The sequence below is a fragment of the Lissotriton vulgaris genome, chromosome 9 (genome assembly GCF_964263255.1).
Source record: "Lissotriton vulgaris chromosome 9, aLisVul1.2, whole genome shotgun sequence".
Taxonomy (NCBI): Eukaryota; Metazoa; Chordata; class Amphibia; order Caudata; family Salamandridae; genus Lissotriton; species Lissotriton vulgaris.
The window spans coordinates 488,132,948-488,154,776 of NC_141697.1; the positions used below are offsets into that span (position 1 = coordinate 488,132,948).

A 21,829-nucleotide genomic window follows, 5' to 3' on the forward strand; every position below is an offset into this window, starting at 1 on the left:
CCCTAATGCAAAGTTAGCCTCAGGTCCTTAGAGGAGTTGTTTTCTTCTGAAAAGCCTCAGCTTCCGATGCCACGCTCTTCCCACACTGTGCCATCACAAAGTACAGGTCAGGATAAAAACATGAAATAACTATCATTCTTGGCAGCTCCGGCTCCAAAACCTGCTCCATGAACCTCTAGCCCCGAAAAAAGATTATTATTGATGGGCTCACCACACCCACCCCATTATGACCTCTGGAAAGAGATGAATGTGCCCTAGCAGTAGTGAGGTCTAGTGAGCTTATGTCAGGGCTAGGATCTTGCATTACTGTGTATTAATATGCTGATCTCTTTTTCAATAGTCCCCTAAAGGAGACTATTTTCTGAACTTTAAGGATCTACTAAGAGTACCAGATTAGCCTTTTATTGTTTTAAACAAGAAGACTACTCCATACTGATGAAGAATGTGTTTACGTTTACTTTACACTAGCGACAGTTAAATAAAAATATATATATTAAAAACAAAAAAACTTAACTTGCCACCAATGCTTGCCTGGACTCCCAGGTATGATCTTAGCTTTCACAAATCTCAGGTACTTATTAGAGTGACAATCCTGTCAAGGGTGGATTATTGCAGTTCAGTCCACTTATCTAACTATGCATTCAATCACTATGCAATAACTCATGGGAGTGTTATGGTTCATCAATCAAATCAAAATCACTCTTTGGCTTGCCAAACAGTTTGACAGCCATAGATCCTCTCTATGTCCTTGAAAGTTTGTCCAAGTCAGCTGTGATTCAATGAAGGTCAATTCATGTTTTGAGGTGTCCTACCGTTATACTTCTTTGAAACTCAGCTTTTAACATTGTGGCTTGGCAATTACATTTAAACCAACAAATAATTTCACCGATATATTCTATGTATATAGAAGGCCAAAATACTAGTAGAGTTGTACCAGATATCAAGCTGAATTCATGCAATTCAAGCTTGGACTACCAAATCGGTTAAAGATGTATCGGATAAACCACCCACACCAAATAGTTAATTATAACGGACTTAAATGCCATGGATTACAATCTACTAAAACAAAAAAACAAAAATACATAAGATTTTTGAGGACTTGTAAAACATTAAAATGTATAACTCAGGGGTGTGGAATTTAATAAATATCTACTTGTCCATGGGGCAGGTTGCTTCATAAATATACTTGTCCTGTAACAAAATCCACTTGCCCCTTTGGTGCCATGTACGGCCACAACAAATTATGGCAGCGATCTCATTATATAAGAGCTCTGATATAGCCTCTCTGATTATGCCAGGGCTCATACCATAGTAGTGGAAACTTGCAATCGCTTTATGTTTCCGCCGATCTATTTACTAGGGCTGAAGGCAGTGGTAAGTAATAGTAATGCATGTTGGGGGACCCCTCGAACTCTTATAATTGAGAATTAAAAAAATAAAAATAATTTTAAAAAATGACATTTTATAAAGTATATAAAGAAATGAAATAATAAAAGTGATGGAAAGTTAATATGCTATGTGTCACTGTTGTAATTTTATGTAATAGTTTGCCCAGGCGAGATCAAGTCTCTACATGTAAAAATAGATAGGCCACGAGGGAGTTTGTTCAATGTTTAGTGGTAAGCAATAGTTCCAGGGTTAGAATGCTCTTTGAGTCTGTGCAAATGTACTAACTTGCATGTTTTAAGGGGTTTCAACAACCCGTCTCTAATCTTTTCCCATACGAAGAAAGATGGATATTTACTCCTGACAATGGCCGACGTAAACCTTCCAGAGTTGGGAAAAAAGTGGTTGGAGGGAAAGCAAATCTACACATGCATATTTGTTCATGCTAAAATGCATTTCACAAATATTTTCTAGGAGTACTATTTCTTGTCCTGCTTCTGTAAATATTCTTGGGAATTCACGAAAGCCGTATAGTTGCACTTAATGCAAGGACATATACCATGGGTGCACTTTTGGGACTTTCTTTAATAATTGGGCCCCTTCTTTGGTCTGGCGTTGACCGTGACCTTTTGTGTTTATTAAAATTCTGTGTCTCTCTCTCTGTATCGGTTGGCTTCACTGTGAGTGACAGCATTCTGCTCTTTTACAAGGAGCATATCGGCACACAAAGTAGTTTTGTTCTCTGCCTGTAACTACTGTGACAATGTGTGCTTCTTAAGATCAAAAAACATTTTTAGCTTTTGCCAATGTTTGTATAATGGTGAGGGCCCGGCAGCTCCCACACCAATGAAGTTTTATAAAAAAAAAAAACAAGTCGCACATGGACAAAACGAAAAAGCTGACCACCAATTTCAGACCTACTGGCTTTGTCAATGCTTGTTTCCCATAATCATATTGAAACTGATTACACTGATTTTCCATTATGAATATTTTTGGGAAATACTAGCATGCATCAATACACATTACTAAATGATGCGGCAAAGAAATTGTACCTGTAATTTTACAGTAGTTAAGCAGAATGTTTTTTTCTGCTTTCATTTTTTTATGAACATTTTATTTTGAAAGCAAAAAATCATCAATCTTGCTTTCAAGTTTTTGCAAATATTTGCATTAAATTAGAGAGCATTCTGGGAGTATTATACATAGCCTAATATTTCTATACATTGAACATTTTTATACTAGAACCACTGTCAGTAGTGCAGTCAGAGCTTCCAATATTTACTTAGAGTGCTCACCCCAATAATAAAGGCTTTCAATTAATGAATTATAAATACAAGTTTTAACAGCATTAAGATATGGGCAAAAATATTACCGTAAATTCAGACAGTGCCCTTCCCTGATCCATAATGTGGTACTGCAAACTGGCAACCAAAGGGTTTGTGCTGCAGGGGGTTGGGCCTACTTGTCTCAAGGACAAAATACACATAAAAGCTTGTTGCCCTTGACCTCAAACAATATGTCCTGGGCGTCGGCCTATGGCAGTGGTTCCCAAACTGGGCGCCACTGCACCCCAGTGCGCCATTAGGAGTAGCCAGGGGCGCCGCGCGCACGATGTGTGAAAGGTAGCCTGTGGCTGTGCTGAGGAAGCTTCTCGAGTAGCTGTGAAAATATGCGCAATTAACAAATGAATTGGTCAGCTTGAAGGCAGCAAGTGAATCTTATTCAACACCTAGCTGCCCGCGGCGCAGGGGGAGGTGGTGTAAACAGTGCCCAGTGAGACTGAAATGGAGCCAGCAGCCCACTGCCCCTCTCAAGAGGGCAAAGTAACCACGAGGGAATTACTGCAAAATATCTTAAAACACTAAAATGGCCACGTAAACGGAAGTCTTCACAAACGCAGGCTCCACCTATGATTTCTTGTAAAATGAGCCTTTTATTAACCCTATGATATAGAACCCTGTTCTATATCTTTTTTGACAAGCTTGTAAAATTAGCAAGCTGCTTCTACAATGTGCCTCACCTCCACGATGGTCATAGAACGCATTCAGTTCTCATCTGTAGTTTACACAAACATATATACATATTTTTGCAATCACCTTTCCTCATTGGCAGGAAGTTTGGCATTTATTCTCAATGGGCAGTTTTCGACCCTGGCAGTTGCAGCTGGTTGAAAATGTGATATTTCCACCGTGTGGTTTTATGGGGCTATTTTGGCATTGTGAATGGGCGTTTATTGCTGTGTGTAATATCTGAAAAGACGGGCTTGGGTGGGACAGCGAAGTCATAAGAAAAGCAGCCCCAGTCTAGGGTGACCTGACATCGGATTTGCCCGTACCGTCCCCGTTTTTTGGCAGCTGTCCCAGCAGATTTCATGAAATTAAGCTCATGTCCCGATTTTTAGAGAGGGTTGGGTGAAAACGGTGGGAGGTATCTTTTTATGTTTAGCAAAGCAGGGATATTTAGTAACTGTTATAAGAAAGCATTTTGATTAACAGGCATGCTACTGGCTTATAAAATGGCATTTTATGGATGTTCTTAACTCCATGGCTGCTAAGGCAATTTCCCTCCTGTGCTGGGAATTGCTATTTTACATTGTTTTATGACGAGCTGGGCTCGTCATCAGTGTATGAGGAGGCTACACCATGACGAGCCCAGCTCGTCATGAGTGTGGAAGGGGTTCATGACTCTTCAGTAATTCTCTGCTAGGAAGCACTGGTATTCTGTGCACTGGGGTGAAGGAAAATTGTAGTCCTTCTATTTTTAGGAAATGTCCCGGTTTTTGTCTTTAAAATTCTGGTCACCCTACCCCAGTCTCCCATTTGTGCTGCGTCCATTGAGTGTTTGGGAGGTGCACAACAAAATGACCAAAGCTCCACTGAGCCACTCACTTCAAGTGGATGGGATGGGGGTGTACTTCTCCTTAGAATCTGAATCAGCGATAGTAAACTAAATCACAGAGATGGCTAACATATCGAACGTTCAGAGAGAGCAGCAGGAACACAGCGATTTAACCCACCTTTTGCACCGTTGCCAAGCAAGGTGCTGATTCTGATTGGTTTGGGCCCACTGAACCATCTTCATGTTTTTTGAGCCTGAATGACCATATTAATAAGTAATAAAAATAGAGTTCAGGCTGTCCATCTCGATTCCTACTGTATCTGTCCCCTCTTGCTCATTTGCAGTAGATACTATTCTGTTTCTAAATACTTTAGTTGATTAAATCTAATGTGTAAGTTCGTGCTTTGCCACATTGTGATAAACGATATGTGTATATCAAGACGCACACAATGGGGAGCCACAGCCAACTGCCAATTAGGTCAAGGGAGCCACAGGTCTAAAAAGTTTGGGAACCACTGGGCTAAGGGAATTCCACATCCCTGTAACTTATTTCAGCTGAAGCACTACACCCCTGCCTCCTATACGATGCACAATAGGCTTTAGTGTAGCACAACGGGAAAGCTTAGGAATTCCATTATTAATTCTAGCCTTTTATAAAAAAAAGTATTAAAAAAAAAAAATGAAGAAGATGAGATATAAGAAAAATCATCCGAAGGAAAAAAGGGAATTCCACATCCCTGTAACTTATTTCAGCTGAAGCACTACACCCCTGCCTCCTATACGATGCACAATAGGCTTTAGTGTAGCACAACGGGAAAGCTTAGGAATTCCATTATTAATTCTAGCCTTTTATAAAAAAAAGTATTAAAAAAAAAATGAAGATGAGATATAAGAAAGATCATCCGAAGGAAAAAAAAGTCACTGTGTGCACGCTACACACTATGGCCTAGCCCTAGTCAAGGCAAAACGGGTTTTGGGTTGCTTGCGTTTCAGTTCAGGGAGCACCGGGCTTGGCAGTTGGGGCCAGACTGTTCCTATTGGAGCAAGAGCAAGACTTATTTCCATATGGCTCAGTCAAAACTAAGGTGGCATGGTGGATGAAAGAAGGATACATTGGGACTTTACCACAAGAGATTGTCAGTGGTTAGATTTATTGGAAGCATTCGTCCAATTACCTTCTCTGTGCCGGAAAATATATCATGCCACTGTGTACATGTGAAAAAGGATACAGCATATAAATTAATAACCCACTCCAAAAAAATAATATATATAAATATGAGGCAGTGGGTACAGTGGGGGACGTGGCCGGGCCACGGACCAAGATGGCCGCGCAGCACTGAAACTCCCCCTGCCTTTCCAGCTTAGTGGCTAAATCCCCCTGAAATGCTGCCGTGATCATCCCTGCTCGACATCCGCTACCATCAGAACATGCAGGGAGCCTGCTGCTCTCACCCTCTTGAGGAACAGTGTCTCCACACTGTTTGCTCCATTCCGGGCTTTCATCGCCTGCCCTCGCCTGCAGCCACTGGCTCTGCAGTTGTTCCTTTTTCACTCCGCATGGCTGTATTGGTTTCATCTCATCATTGCGGGTGTCGGCACCTGGTGGCTCTGCTTTGCTGTGACGGGGAGTGCTTTCTCTTGGGGCACGCTCCTTGTTTTCTTGATTCCGCATCGGTGTGGACCAGTGATCCCGTGAGTGTCCGGTCTCCCTGGAGCGGAGACCTTTGTCCCGGCTTCTGTGCCCACCTTACACTGCTTTTCACTTACATCCCAGGGGTTCCTCTGGGGGCCCCATTACCCTTGCACGAATCACTGAGTATCTGATCCTTGCTCCCCATTTGGACATCATCGATGTCGCACTGTTCACCTGATTGCCTCAACTTGGACCCCCTGTCCTGTCTGGCGTTGAACACCTGCTACCTTTCACAACGGCCGCTTCCCCCACTCATGCAGTGCCTTGTGCTGAGAAATTTTGATATCCCTGGTCGGTTGCACCTCCTCACCGGATCACGAGGATGCTGGGAGAGCCGGGCGCAAGTCTGGCTTGGGACATCTCACGCTGTTTCATTAATATCCAATGCTTGGCGCACTGATTTTCCCTCTCCTTCCATAGCTAACCCCTGGCCCTGGCCGGTCCTCCTCCCGTCCTCGCCCGCAGAACACGTTCCGCTGCCACAGGCCCGCTACCTGATATTGCGGAATGGCCGCAAAGATCCGAAGCAAAAGACCCTCCCCTTCGAAAAGCTGGTGGAAAAGTTCCCTGAAGACAGTGCGGATATGGCGAATGGTGGGCAGAGTGCAGACCGTGTCGACGACCCCGCCGCCCCTTCCTCTTCCCTGTTGCAGGAGATGCGGGCTGGCTTTAGAGCTCTGGGTGGGTGATTTGATGCCCTTGATAAAACTCTCACAAGCCTTGGGGCTAAGATCCTGGTTCATGACAGACACCTGAACATAGCGGAGGGACGCATTTCGGACATGGAGGATGGTACTGCGGAGCCCCTTAAAAGGTTGGAACGTGTGGAGCGTAAACTCAAAGAGGTGGCAATCAAGAACGAAGACCTGGAAGCGCGCAGTCGACGCAACAGCATCCGCATCCTGGGAGTACCGAAAGTCCCCGCCAGGGGCCGACTCGACGTTTATGTGGAGACACTGCTGGCTGACATCTTTGGTAAGGACTCCTACAACCCTAGCTTTGTTGTGGGTGGCACACACCGCACCTTGGGGCCACGGCCAAATCCGGGCTGCCCTCTCCCCCATCATGGCACACATCATGAACTTTCGGGATCGCGACACTGCACTGCACCTGGCCAGGGAAAGCGGGGACACCACATGGCAGGGCTCCAAATTATATATCTCATCACAAAAAGGGTATCTAAAGGTCAGAACAAAATTGTCACTTAACTGTAGATACAGCCCCAACACCATACAAATAACACAGTGGGAACAAACAGTGTGAACTAAGTGTGATAGTAGTTGAGTTAAGACTCAGGGGCATAAGGGAAAACAATTCCCATCAGAGACCACACTGTACCGCCCTCATTTGCATCATTTGGGTACTCCTTGCCCAGGAGACATAACAAAACAACAGCGACCAGCTAGATGTTACCTTGACCGTTTGCAAATGTGCATGAAATATGTTTATAAAGGGAGGTTATATAGAAGTTTACAGTATTGGTGTGGCTACTGAAAAAGCAGTGTATGAATAAGTGAAAAGTGAGTGAGGAAAAACTTAAAATTGGATAGACAGGGTGGATGTTAATGTTTTATTGTTATCCCCCAGGCTCCCAACTCTAAAAACCAAGTGCAAACACAGATTTGACATAATATCCAAATTATCCTTCTTCCCAGACTTTACCATCATGGTTCAAGAGGCCCGTCGCAAATACATTGGGGTCAAGGCCAACCTCAGGAACATAGGTCTTAAGTATGGCATGTTATATCCAGCCAGACTGAGAATTGATGTGAATGGCAGACCACGCATTTTTGATAGTCCCTCTGAGGCACAGGAATTCTGTTGTGCACACAAGCAGACCACTGCACAGGTAAATGCGGAAGGTGGTAAGCTTTCTCCTCCACACAGGGGCCCTGACGCAGCATGGATCTCTTCACTGGTTCCAAGGCTGCGTGACACTGATGCACGGTTCCCCCTCCATTCTAGCAGAACTATAATAGGATAATGTTATCCATCAAACAGTTATGTTTCATAAGCTGGTTGGCTGATGTGGTGTTGCCACCCCCCATGGTGTACACCTTGGGTTGGTTTCTAATTGCATGGATGTACCGTTTCAGGGTTTCTTTGTTCCACTGTGAAGTCAATTGGTACTCAACGTACTGTGGTTTAGCATGGGTTTGCCTTGCTCTATTTAGTAGTAAGGGTGGGTGTGGGGGGGGGGGGGACGTTGCTATTGTATTGCCATTTGTGGTTTTCTTCTGTTTGGTATACTGTCATGGCTAGCATTTCAATGTTGGACCCTGTATTTGTCTCGCGCGCTACGATCAACAAATGGCTAAGCTGGGTAATATTGAGGGTCTCGATGGCCTGTTCTTGATGTCCTGGAACATATGGGGTCTCAACGACAACTGCAAAAGGCGACATGTGGTCCATTACCTTATTTCAACAATGTGGACATTGCCTTTTGGCAGGAAACGCACCTACCATAATCAGACGCGGGTCATTTCGCTTCTAGCTGGGGTGCACACAGGTACTTAGCCAACTTCAGTAACTACGCTAGGGGCAGGGCCATTCTCATTCACAAGAGGGTCCCCTTCCACCCCTGCTCAGTTATATCGGACTCCGAGGGTAGATACCTAATAGTCATGGGGTCACTAATGGGTCACAGTTCCGCTTTTGTGTGAATATACGCTCTGAACACTGACTCCCCTGAATTTTTTCATTCTCTGCACTCCCAGTTTGCAAAGACGGACCCCACCCTCTTCTGAGTGGGGGGATTTTAACGTTCTACTTAACCCTGCATTGGATAGCATTGCTGACTTCCCCGGCGTCAAGCCGCGCGCTCTGCGAGCAATTTTCTCTCTTAAAAAAAATAAAATATATATATATATATGGGGCACAGTGGAGTACAGCAAAGATCACAATCTGGTACATACAATATATTGTGTATTATGAAATCCGATACACGAATTAACATGACAAACAGCAAAGAAAGCAAAAACCGTCAAAAAAGGCACAGTTCCTTTATGAAAATAAGCATTTGCAATGCAGTAGGTCTCTCATTTACATGAGTTTGGTAAACGCGACACCTACTGCATTACAAATGCTAGTTGGTGAAAATTACCATGGGGCGCTTTAAACTTTAATTTTAGCCATGCCCCTTTCTTTAGACGAGCATTGTCTAGAAAGGGACGTGGCCGCTATTAAAGTGAAAGCAAGTTATGTGGGGCTTTTAACAAAAAAGCATTAGTTTGTAAAATTGACAAACAAATGCTTTTTTTTAAAAAGCACCCCATGCCTCCCTTTCAGTTTAATGGTGACCAGGCCCCTTTCCTTAGACTCTGCTCGTTTAAGGAAAGGGACACGTCCAACATTAAAGTGCAAGTGCAGCATGGGGCACTTAAAAAAACTATATTTAAATAGTTTAAAAAAACAACAACATGTGGCCACATTTGGCACGGCAAGCAAAGCAAAGGCACAGCCCCCACTATCAGCGTGGCGTGCTGTGCTATGTACAAAAAAATAAATAAGCTGTTGCGAGAGAGCGTGTCCTGCCTGCAACAGCAGGCATGCGAAAACCGTTAAACTAACTAGTGCTTGGAGGCTGTAATTAAAGCCTACAGAGCAGCAACACATGTAAAAGGGGGTGTCCTCATGGGAGATTACAAATGAAGGCAAGGCAGTACTAAGGAGGGACTAACAAGCCTATTTACAAATAAGAAGCCAACATTTACGATGGACAATGACACAAGTCCATGACAAATATGGGCAGAGAGTGGGCGGGGCTTCAAGTACATATTTAAATACAGCATGCCCCACAAAGCAGCCCATGCTTGCCCTAAAAAAACATGTATAGAATGAGGATGTCTATAAAGACATTCATTCATAATCACCAATGTGTGTTACTTGAATCCTCAGCCTGTAACGGTCTTTTAAGTATATATTAAAATTAAATCAAACTGATTTCTTTCTTCAAGCGCAACTTAAGCAACATTATTATTGCATCAAGCTACATAAACGCATGCAGCATTCCTGTTCCAAAAACTCAAGGCTTCAACTACCCATACACAAGTCACAGCAACACAATACTACCACATTCTACTAGCCATAGAGCATCTTAACATCTTAAAACAGAGAAACCAGACTTATCTATATTAATAAAATAAAGAGAGAGCCCAAACCTTTCAGGCGGGTAATTTCAGGAACCACAGCACCAATCACAACACCCGATATAGAGTTGGAAAGGGCAGTTGCAGCAGAAGGAAATAGGCTATGCAGACGCCCACCATATACATTTAAAAGGTAAAAGAACCGTGCCAGCAAAGTAGTCCCTTTTGGGCGTGTCTGTGTTGTGCTGTGGGCGTGTGTGGGTCGCGGGTTTACGAAAAACGGGATTACGAAGAAAAAAAAAGTGCGCGTTGTGCCCAATATTTCATTGTTTTTTCTTCCCAGGTTCTGTACATTCCAGCTTCGGGTGTGCATGCCCCGCGCTCCCAGTGACGTGCACCTGCTTTACTGTATGGAGGTCAGGCATGGCGCTATTCCCAAGGGCCGGAAGGAGCACAAACAGGGGCCATTGTGCAGGAAATCTAATCTCGCCGTAACTTCCGGTGACGCCTGAAGCGCACACTGGAGATTTTCCACTTCTGTTGTGCACAGGCCTCGCGCCACGCACATCCGGACACAAGGCCCGCCTCCACAGAAATAGCAAGAAAGGGACTATCCCTCCCCCGGTAAGTACATTGATGGCACGGCGGCCAACATCTCTAGAAACATACTCCTATTTTTTCACCACCCATTTGAAAAATGCACAGGTCTCGCTCATTGATGGCCAGCACCGACATACACTTTTAGACACACCTCCTGCCAGAAGTTCTAGAATTGCGAACTTTAGAGCTGGGGGAACTACGTTCGAATCTTGGCATCAGCTCAACATCCTGTGATTCCAGGCAAAATCGCTTTGTCTCCCCGTGCCTACCACAAATGAATGTGTTCTTCTGCAATGTAAATTGTGCTCATGCCATGTTGTAGAGTTCGCGCTATATAATATTGCAAGGAAAAATTAAGTAGGTAAACTCGAGTTCACACACTACTGACCGCTCACTCTTAAAAGCATCAGCAGTGCACTGTGAATCGGAGCGTTTCACAGGCCTGTCACAGATAAGAAATGCTATCAAAACGAAATCCTACAAAACAATATACTACTGACTGGCAGCAATTCATACCCGGACGTCGTCGGGACGGGCAGCTAGTCAAAATATAAAAGAACACAGCACACTTTCCACTTATTTATTCACCATCACAAACTGAAGCCACAGCAGATTAATCAAAGGTAGATTCTGCCACTGGAATTTGATGGGTAGAATGGTTTCCGAAATCAAGAACCTTCATTAACAGTTCTCACTAACACAGGTCACCGAGAGGCGAACCTACAGCATACAAGTACATACGATCCACAAACTTCCTAGCCCTTAGAATACACATGACCTGAAAAGGACCATGGTCCCTCAACAACTAAGGAGACGATGATTTGGTGTTCCTCAATGAAAAAATTGCCATTACATCTTAAGAGCCCCTTTTCAGGTCCTATAGAGGTGAATATGTCCAGAGATGGCTTCTGTGCAAGCTCATAATTCAATAGTGATTGTCTGGCACAATAGGGTTATCACCATTAAAAAGTTTCAGCCCAATAATAACACAAAAAGAATGTATGGCCAAGCATAAAACGGAGCAAATAAAATGTTATCCAACAGGAAATATAGGCTATAATGACTGTGATGCCCAGCTGCGTATGTCTGGAGAGTTTTCAAAACCCGGATATCTCAGACCAGGGAAAAACAAAAATAATATGTTGGGCTTCTGACCTTCATACAAATAAAATTGACTGGATTCACCAATCAAAAAAAGATTACAAGTCCATACCATATAGCTGGGTGTTGGACCTAGATTACCCAAGCCTACATATGGTAGCCTGGCACAGTAGTGGTCTACAGCTAATTCCAGGCGTTGGCTAAGTACTTACAAGTCTTACCCACAGTAACACAGTGATGAACCACCAAAATAAAGACACAACACCTCTGTTTGGAAAAATACCGTTACCTTTTATAAAAATAATATACTTTCTTGTTCTTGTTTTGAATAAAAGCAGTGTATAATTAATTTATACAGTTCTCATAGATTTCAAATCACATTCAATACTTTTCCCGGTCAATATATGAGATTCAAAGGTACATTACATTTGTGATAAGCGGCTGTCTATGGTACAATACACTACTCCACTATGAGGTTACAGATAGGAGATTGCACTCTACAGTTTCCATATGTTATTTAACCACTCTTAAGCAGGTACATTACCCCACAGCTCTTAGCCTTCTTCTCAACCCAACAGACCTCTACCACAGGGGTGGATCTTCTCAGCATAAACCCCCAGCCATGTGACTAAAAGAAGACAAAGCAGAATCAACAAGGTTCCCCCCTGGTCAATTCACAAGCTGCACCTTACTGGTGGAGGTTCTACTTCCTCAATTAATAACAGGCTATAAGGGTTTTTACTAGTGAGCCTTGTAATTTTCCCTGCACACCGCTCTCCCCCTCTTATCTAGTTAGGAGATAGATTTTAGATGGTCTGGGCAGTTCTGTAACTCAGTTCCTCGTATGTAGTTCTGGCGGCTTTCAAGTCAATTGCCTTGTTTTGAAATCCCCCGCTTTGATGTCTTTAGACACCCGATGCTTCCACCTCCCGCTCCCTCTCTACCCGGCTTACTTTTAGATTCTGGTCAATGCAGCCGGTGTTGCCCGGGTCACGCGGTGCCAGGGAAGTCTTCCCGCAGATGTCAAGGCGTGTCAGAGAAGCCTACCTCAGACCGCGGCGCTTCACAGAGGTGACCGATGCGGCGCTTCTGCCTCTTCGATGTTACCGCTGGCTGGAGCTTTGCCTTGACGCACCTCCGATGACGCGACCGGCCTCTCCTGACTCCGCCTAGCGCCCGCCTCTTTCGTCGCGCTGGGACCTTCTTGCCGGTTCCGGCTCTGCGCACCTCGTCCGATGCGACGGCGTTCCTCACCACCTCGCAGGCGATCAGCTGGGCTCTGCTTCGCTTCCCGCCTCTTCCGGCGCCTCAACGGAGCTCTTCAACTGACGAGGCAAGACAGCTGGGCTCTCCCTCTTCCGATGCCCTCACGTCAGGAAATGCTCTCGGCGGCAGCGTCGCTTCCAGGTAGGGACGACAGCTGGTTCTGCCGCTTTGGGTGTTGAACTGGAGCGCTGCAGTCACGCGTATCTTTGTCTGTTACCCCCTGAATTTAGGGTCAGTTAGCTTGGGCTGGGTCTCAATTGTACTCTATACCCACGACCTTCAGGATGGGTTGAACAGATCCCTGGTGGCCACACTTCAGGGATGTCAGTCCTTAACAGACTCGTCGCAGAGTCTCTGATAACTGGAAGATGATTGCTGAAACAGTGGGGTTTGGTCAGCCAAGGTGGGGGCACTTCCCAGTAAGCGACAGCCGGCCCCGCAGGTCGATCTTGTCACAACTAGTGCACAATCCTCCTCCTCCAGTCGCCTCTCTCCACACTGGTCATTCCAAGAAATGCACAAAATGGCTGCTGGTCACTGGCCTTTTATAGGGTGGCCTGGGACCTGCAGAAGTCACTGGTTGCTTCTAGAAAATTCCCTATGTTAGCCTATGGCCTGTTTTCCAGTAGTGTCCGTTATGGCAGTTGGTGGACACCATTTTAGGTTTCTGGATGTCCCTAGATTTTCAAGGGGCCTGACTAGGCCTCACAGGTTATGAGGGAAAGAATGGCGTCATCACCAAGGAGCACCTAGCCCCCTGACAGCATAAAAAAAAAACTCCTGATGGACACATGTAAAAATAAAAATAGAAACTCTGGGAGGCTAAGGGGGACAAAAATAAATCATGGTGGTTAGAGTCTTCCCAGAAGCAGACAGGTCTAACACTGGGTTATTGGGATAACGTGATTTTGCAGCTGCGGAGTATTAGGCATAATTATGGATTTGCCACCTAATCCACTGCCTGATGCATAATCTACAAATGTTCACAAAAACAAACATTTTCCTTCTAGCTCAAACAGAACAAAAGTTATTAGTAAAGAGGTGTGTGTTGCTGTGCAGTGCAGTGCAAGGCCCTTCACAAGATATGACTGTTCACCTTTCTGCTGCCTATTTCTGTATATGGGTGTCTAACTGGAAGCAATGAGGTGAAACCTATGCCCAGGTAGTGTTACATGCGTAAAAATGACAAAATAATGAGATAGCACCACCACAAAATGGTCCACACTGTGCAGCAGTTTGCCTTTTCTTGACCCATAATTTAGTCGGCCCCTACATAATTTGGTATTCCCCAGCTGTACAATTCCAGTTGCTCTGACAATATGTTGGTAAAGCGTAATTATAGAGAAGTGCTTAGGTTCCATACATTTCTATTTGAATAATTATGCAATGTTTTGGAAAAATAAATTACACAAAATGGAAATCCGGTGCTTAAAGCTATATTTTAATGTGACATGGATCTTGCACCAATTGTGGACCCCAAGCAAAAATAATCACACACAAGTGCAGCATACAACAAATGTCATAACAAACAACTAATACACCCTCATTCAACATCAAGGGTCCTATTACGGTGTCGGTCGGACAAGCGTCTGACCGACACCATAGCGGGATGGAATCAGCCTGAGCATTATTTGCTGGTTTCACCCGCAGTATTAGGAAAACATCAATTTTTCTATTGCAGCTTGTGCTGCGGTCGGAAAAGGGCCGCAGAACAACCTGCAATAAAAAAATGTATGTTTTCAAACATCCCTGCAACATGTGGCAGGCCCCATGGCGGAGGATAGGGGAGGTATGCTTGGGACCCCCAAAGTCACTTTCCGCCTACCTTTTCATGGAGGATGGACCACAATGAAAGGGCAGGCGGAAAGCGACATTGTAAGCCTTACGGCAGTCAAGGCTGCCTCCACTGCCATTTTGGGATTACTATTCTGTCAGCCCGATGGGCTCAGTGTCCTCGTCAGGAGAGGAGCGGAATGCCCCTGCGGGTTTCCACCCGATCTCCAGTATCATGATACAGAGGCTGGACTGAAACCTATGATGTTGGGTGGAAAGCCTTCGACGAGCTGCCGGATGGCTTTCTGCTCAACATCAAAATTTGGGTCCAAGTATTCAATTGTAGGCATGCAGACCATGTTCATCATGTTCAATTAAATTAATCTTAATGAAAATTATTTTTGACTTCTCAATTATTCAGACATTGCCATTTGTTTCCCCAGTGCAAATTTTGTATAGTTTTTTTTGAAGTACACAACAGAAATGCACCTTTGTCATCATGCTAATTCAAACATAACCAAATCTCAATGTCTTTATCCAGAGAGTGTTTCCCAAAAACAACCGAAACCTTTAACAAAAGACTGCCGACTCCTCAAAAGACAGGATACACCCCTGTTTTGCGCCGTACTCTGCCTGAGTAGATGACCTCTAGAGCCTTGGAATAAGGCACTTGCTGGTGCGGGTTTCGGCTGTTGGGAAATGCACTCTGGAGAAAGACATTGAGATTTGGCCATGGGTTAGACCCCGGGACCGCGGTTCACTGCGTCAATGTGACTTTACATCGCTATGCTGTCACGAAGGAACTGATTTACAGGAGTTTGATTGCTTAAATTTCCATGAGGATTTAATGCAAAAATTACTGTTACGATAAACTTACTGCGCGCTGTGAAAAAAAAGAAAAGGATCCCTGATAATAACAGTGGATCGAGTCTATTGCCCTGATAAAGCCTTTGTACTGCGAAACGCGTTGGTTGCCCCGTTTGAAAACCATAATGAAGAAAATAATACATCCACAACAAAGATCTACGAGTTAAATCTAATATTGATTACAAATGCATATAAATGTGTCTGTTGCCTCTCTAATTTGTGTAAAAAAAACGTGTTTGATATACAGTCAAGGAACAGCTGCCCATTTGAGGTAGGAAACGAGGATGTGTTAACACAGTGAGTACTTCAGGTGGTGCGGCATTAGGATCCCTGGCTGCTGTTCATTTGTTCAGTAATTAATACATACAACAGTTCCTAATCAACAATATCAAAAGAGTGCGTTATCAATAGCAGAGCAAGCACCAGAATACAACAGTTCAACAGAAACTCTACAGATAGGTTATATGAAAAATATTTAAACCCATCAAATAATCCCAAACTTCATCATTTTGCTTATATTCAATATGCATCCAAGCATGAAATTATGAGTGAATTATCAGAGAACAACAATATATAACAATTAGGATTATATGATTGGGTATATGAACAATATTCTAACATCTAACTGTACTGTTTCTGCTGAACTGTTGTGCTCGGTTGCTTGCAATCTGGTTGAAAAAGGCCTGCACGTCTACAATAAATTCAGAATTATTAATTGATGGTGAGCGAGGGTTTATTAGCTGTTTGTTATAATAAAAGGTACCCCGCCACCATTCTCATTAAAACGGGCAAGCCTCATTTTCCATAGGCAGTGAATACAAAATGAGCATTCTAGTCATTTGCAATGATACTGTGCTCTCCTGACAGGATTTCTGAATAAATGGTCTTTAATTAGGCAACCAGGTAGGCGTAACGTGAAATGCAAGAAATGACATCAGATTACAACAGCATCACAAATATATCGACCAGTGCTAGTTTGTAAGAATAGTAGCGTGGATTTTCAATATAATGCACATATCCTCAGCATAACACAGAGCAATATATTCCCTGCTAAACATATATATATATATATATATATATATATATATCTTTTTTTTCTTCACTGAAAAAAAAACCAAGGTTGTGGGGACGTTTTAGGTAGGCTCCCATTTTACTCGTATAAAACCAGAGAAATTCAGCAGTTATAGTTACCTGGGCTAAGTATAAAAAACGTATGCCTCGCAATGCACTGCTTATGCACTTATGATTTATTACATCACTCACAATATCAGTGACATCCCTGATGACTTCATTCACAGAACCACTCACACCCCCATAGAACCTTTCACACCCACTCCCACACACCACCTCACATACCCATACCATGAAAGACATTTATCTTTACAGCTTGTTTTTTTTAAGTTTCCCTTTTTCATTGTAGCATTCTTTGAGTGGTACCTTGCCTTCATACTGTCATTGTTCTCAGAAAGGTGACAGGAGTTCCTTTAATTCTAAAACTTATCACGTTGTTATGTTGACTAAAGCGTCTATGCGTGTTTTTGAGTATTTCAGGTTTAACAGCAGATCATCATCTAGGAAAATATTCAGCATGCAGCATATTCCTTATGAGTTTTTCAGCCGAAACGAAAACAACAAGCAATAAATATGTTAAACAAACAGAGTGCCAGGCAGTAAACTACTGGCTGCTAGCTAGCATCAAATATTAAAACGTAACCCGTTTCAAGAAAACGTTGAGGTGCAAGTTCCTCAATTAAGGGCAGTGTACCGATAAAGGAAATAAGGATCAATGCACAAAACCAGTTGCTCAACTCATATAAGGCAAGACTGATTTACATTAGAAACGAAGTCAGAGGTGTCAAACAAAAATCAAAAACAATATCATAATGCAAAGCGTAGAGGCACAAAAAATGCTCGGACTGTAAGCCTCAAAAGAGATCTTAAACAAATGTAACTCGATGCAACAAAAGTTGGGAGTTGGTTGGTTGTGGCCAAATCAAACTTTGAAGCCCCAATGGTGTGCTCAACAACTGCGGTCTTGACACACCGCCCACAAATAAACCCTCATCTACTCTTGAAGGAAGCAAGGCGATAATTCGGCTGAACGACTTTTCTTTAAAACCATACTGGGGAATTTAAAGCAAGGAAAACAAATGTCATGTCCCTACAAATCATCCTGAAAGGGACATAAAAATCAATATGGAAGGGTCACGCAAATCAAAGTTAGAAAATTAACACGAGTATGAGGAGGACAGCAAAACCAAAGCGATTAAATGAAGTTAAAGACGATAATCATAAACACCAACTGAAATGCTTTCGATGGTATGGAGTACAATAGGTTCCAATGGCGCAAACAAGAACCCGTCGAAAACCAGGGAAGAACCAGCGTGTTAAAAAAATATGCAACCGTGCTTTTTGCCATGTACAATCAGCGATCATCTAGCTCACTCAGGTATTATAGAATGAAATGTTTGAGTTAATTTGGGTAAAAACATATATTTGAGATAAAAGCGCAATGACGGACAAGTCAAGCCTATATCGCAAATGGCAGCCTAAAGCAATGGCGCTGGCGAGTTGCTGGGGTGCCACGGTACACGCACTGCTATACCTATTGGTACATACCTCGATCACACTATTCCTAGAAGGGTTGTCAAGGCCTGATCCAGACAAAATGGCGGCCATGGGGGGTGGGGGAGCAGCAGCGGGATACATAAAGAAGATAAGCTAATGCACAAAGGTAGTTGGAGTGGAGTCTGAAGACGCACCTTTTCTTGTCACTCCCGACGGTCACGTCCATTCCTCGGTGTCCTGCAGATGGGTATTCCTGGGTGCAGGCGGATATTCCTGGAAAGCAAGTTTGGGTAGTATACAATCCTTTGGGACCAATATCACAGTCGGTACAGTATGACCAGATTGTAATGACCCTCGCGGTATCACTCCGCCACAGGTAGTCAAGCGTACCCTCCCCGGTACAGTGAACTCCAGCAGCTCACAGACGCCGCGCTGTACGTACAGTACACAGACTGTTCCAAGAAGACACCAAGCGGCTGTCGTGCGTCAGGGGGAAGAGGCGGGACCTCAAGTATCGACAAGGAACTCCCGTTTAGAGATCTACCCCGCCCCTTCTGCTGGTCACAAAAAGGAAAGCCATCTTTGTACGTATAGGTTTTGACTTGTCGAAGGAAAACCGCTAATTGAAAATAGAGTTTACTAAAATATTGGCATAAAGATTGCCGTTTTTATCTTTGTTAGAGGTCTTTCTTCTTTATGATATAAATTATTGATATCAATTATTATATAGATTTATAATATAAAGATAATATATGTAAGGTAAATAATATATTTATAAATCGTATAAAGTTACTAATAAATTGCCAACTATTATTGGCCCCTTTTAAATAATGCCCTTGGTGCTTGAAAATTGTACACATAAGTGGGGACGGAATAAACACACAAAGATGGCGTGCCCATGTATCGCTATATCTACGCGTCCAGTCTTTCTTGTCCTTCTTCTGTCCCTGCTAGGGAAATTGGCTGCCCGAGACACGAAGACTGGCCTCCCAACAAGCTAGCCAATCCCTTTTCGAGACCGACCGCGCCCCCCTTCTGACTGGGGAACCCAGTGAACACTGGTGAGAGGAGGGGCAGACAGCTGACTCACAGCTGGAGGCGTGGGATATAGGTCATCTATACAGGCCACGTTTTATGTTTATATTGTGTTATTGAAAGTTTGAAAATAGCGTTGACTATAGAAAACATCAACAGACGATAAAAAGATAAAGGGTGTCGAAGAAAAAAAGTTTCCAAAATAAAAAAAAAAAAACACTGGCAAATACGATGTCTGGTTCAATTTATAAGTGAAACTTTTTTTCTAGCTGTGTGTATTCATCAGTTCTAGTGGATGCCTATGACCCCCCCCCCCTCCCAACTTCTGTGAGACTCAGACACCACCAACATTTTCGGCGGAGGGTCTCTGCTTTTTAGTCGGTCGAGGGCCACACTAGTGACGCTCAACAATGCTGCACATGTATCATCATGTTACACAAGAGCCCCAGGTGAGGCAGTTGAAAGCGCGCCCTGGAACAAAGGCGCCAGTCAAGAGGGGTGTGAGGGTGGGGGACTCTCACTGTGATGGGTTTTTACCAGACACAATTGCTTTAGGGAGCTGTGAACATTTATCCATTCACAAAGAGGCAACTCACTATTGTTCTGATGGTTGCGTCCTGCTAGTCAATCCCTGTAAATAATATACTATCAATCAATTAAACAGTAATTGTATAACGCAAATAATCACCGGTGAAGGTATCCAGGCGCTACATATGTTTCATTAATGTGCAATCAGTGGATACCAATTCATGACATTTATTAAAAACATCCCTTTAGTAAAGCTGATAACAAATGATTGATTTGGCTCAAACACATTTATTGTGTTCAGTTTAGCAGAAAGCAGAGATGGCGGTGAGTGTGCAAAGTCGGCAAGTTTATGAGCTGAAGAGAGCAGGGAATAGAGAAGAAGTGAGTGTTCTTGAGCTGTGGAGACTAGACGGGGCAGTGTGAGAACAGAAGCGACGAGAATCTCGAGGGCGGTGTATGAGCAGAGGGGGCAGTCAGTGTGTATGTGCAGAAGGGGAAGGAGCAGGAATTTGGGCCATTTGGTGATTAAATTAGTTGTGTGGACCAACCTTAAAATTGATCAAATTGCATTCATATCACAAGTGAATAAGTCCCCACACTTCCTCCAACCTGCATTTCATCCTGGTCTCGTGACCCGGCCCGATACATTTTTTTGTGAAGTGAACCTGGCTCCAATGCTGGACGTCTCAGTGTGTTAGCTTTTGTATGCTTACCTTCATCAGTAAATGTTTTGATGAAAAATGTACCAGTAGGTGGGTGCTTGAATAGGTTGGTAGACGAATGCATCAGTGTGGGAGATCGGTGATTTTGATGAATGAGTGGTTGGGCAGATACGGAAGTAGACATGGCTTGGCGCAGACACCTGTTATGGCTTGGAATCTAAAAGTTTCACACTGAAACACACACCACTGAAAATAAACAAGCATTAAAAATGCAATAGGTCTCGCCTTTTATTAAGTTAAAGCCATTTGCTTTGCTATACAATACCATTAGCAAAACAAATGGCTTTACCTTAATCAAAGTCGAGACCTATTGCATTTTCAATGCTTTTTTTTCTGGACTGGCACTTGTTTATGCTCATCCATCCTCGACCCTGAGCAAGAGCAAAGAAAATACAAAAGGGGGAAAGAAAGAGGAAGAGAAATTTGGAAACTCAATGACTAAGTCAGAAAACAGGGAGGAAAAAGACCGTATAACAGCGAAATAAAGGGACAGGGAGTTTCGGATGGTGGATGGAAGAACCATTAGGCAAAATCAAGATGAGCGATCTTTGCTATTTGTAATCCCCAACATTGTGTAGTGTAAACACTTGGGCACCGGCACGTAGTCTTTTACAAGTTAACCACTTTTTTAAGGACCCCAGAATGACCTTTCACAGCAGAGATTCTTCGGTAAATTCCTGCAGCTGCACAGGGGATTTGGAAGTGCTAAAACAGCACCAAGTTTGTTTTCAAACTGACTCTTTCAGGAACTCTAATGGAGATTTGGGAGAGATAGATCATGGCATGATTGTATTATTTAGCCATGTAGGCACACACTAGCAATTAGTGATGGTGGTGGCAGACACATCTGTGAAGGAAAAATAATGATAAAATAGGAAGCATAAGTATAATGAGGAAAAACTGTAAAATCACGGTATGCAACACAAAAGTACACCCACTGATAGGAGTGCGACACTATTTTGATTAGAACTTGTTGTTTGCAGCATATACAATATCAATGCGTTAACCCTATAAGACTGTTGCCCCATTTAGTTGGGACACGGGCATGGCCATGCCCATGATTGGCAATTCTAGTTTTATCCGAATTCTTACACCGCTAGCTCTACTTAACATCTGGACTATAGATGGAAAGCCAACCATGAAGAGGGGAAGGGGAGCCACACGGCGCTCGCTGCCCTCCCCCAACACAACCACCGGCTCTGAGCCCCCCCCAACTGGTAAGTGGAGGCCTGGCTGAACTGGGGAAGGAGCCCTGCGATGCTCACTACCACCTCAGATACCCACGGGCATGCAGACTCCCACCCATAACCACAGGCCTATGCGGGCCGGAGTCCGAGCCCCAGTGCAGACGCCTGCTCAGCTCT

At 43.6% G+C, this 21,829-nt stretch overlaps 1 protein-coding gene across 2 annotated transcripts in view; it reads right to left on the reverse strand.

Annotated features, from left to right (window-relative positions):
• HIF1A (hypoxia inducible factor 1 subunit alpha) overlaps positions 1-18,691 on the reverse strand; it is a 191,271-nt gene extending 172,580 nt beyond the window's left edge. The window contains exon 1 of one of the 2 annotated variants that reach the window (XM_086937946.1): positions 18,375-18,691. In XM_086937946.1, the coding sequence (XP_086794072.1) occupies positions 18,375-18,406 (32 nt within the window). In that variant the 5' untranslated portion in view covers positions 18,407-18,691. The remainder of the gene's footprint in view (positions 1-18,374) is intronic. The other variant, XM_086937945.1, reaches the window with a different exon arrangement.
• Positions 18,692-21,829: the final 3,138 nt, after the last annotated feature.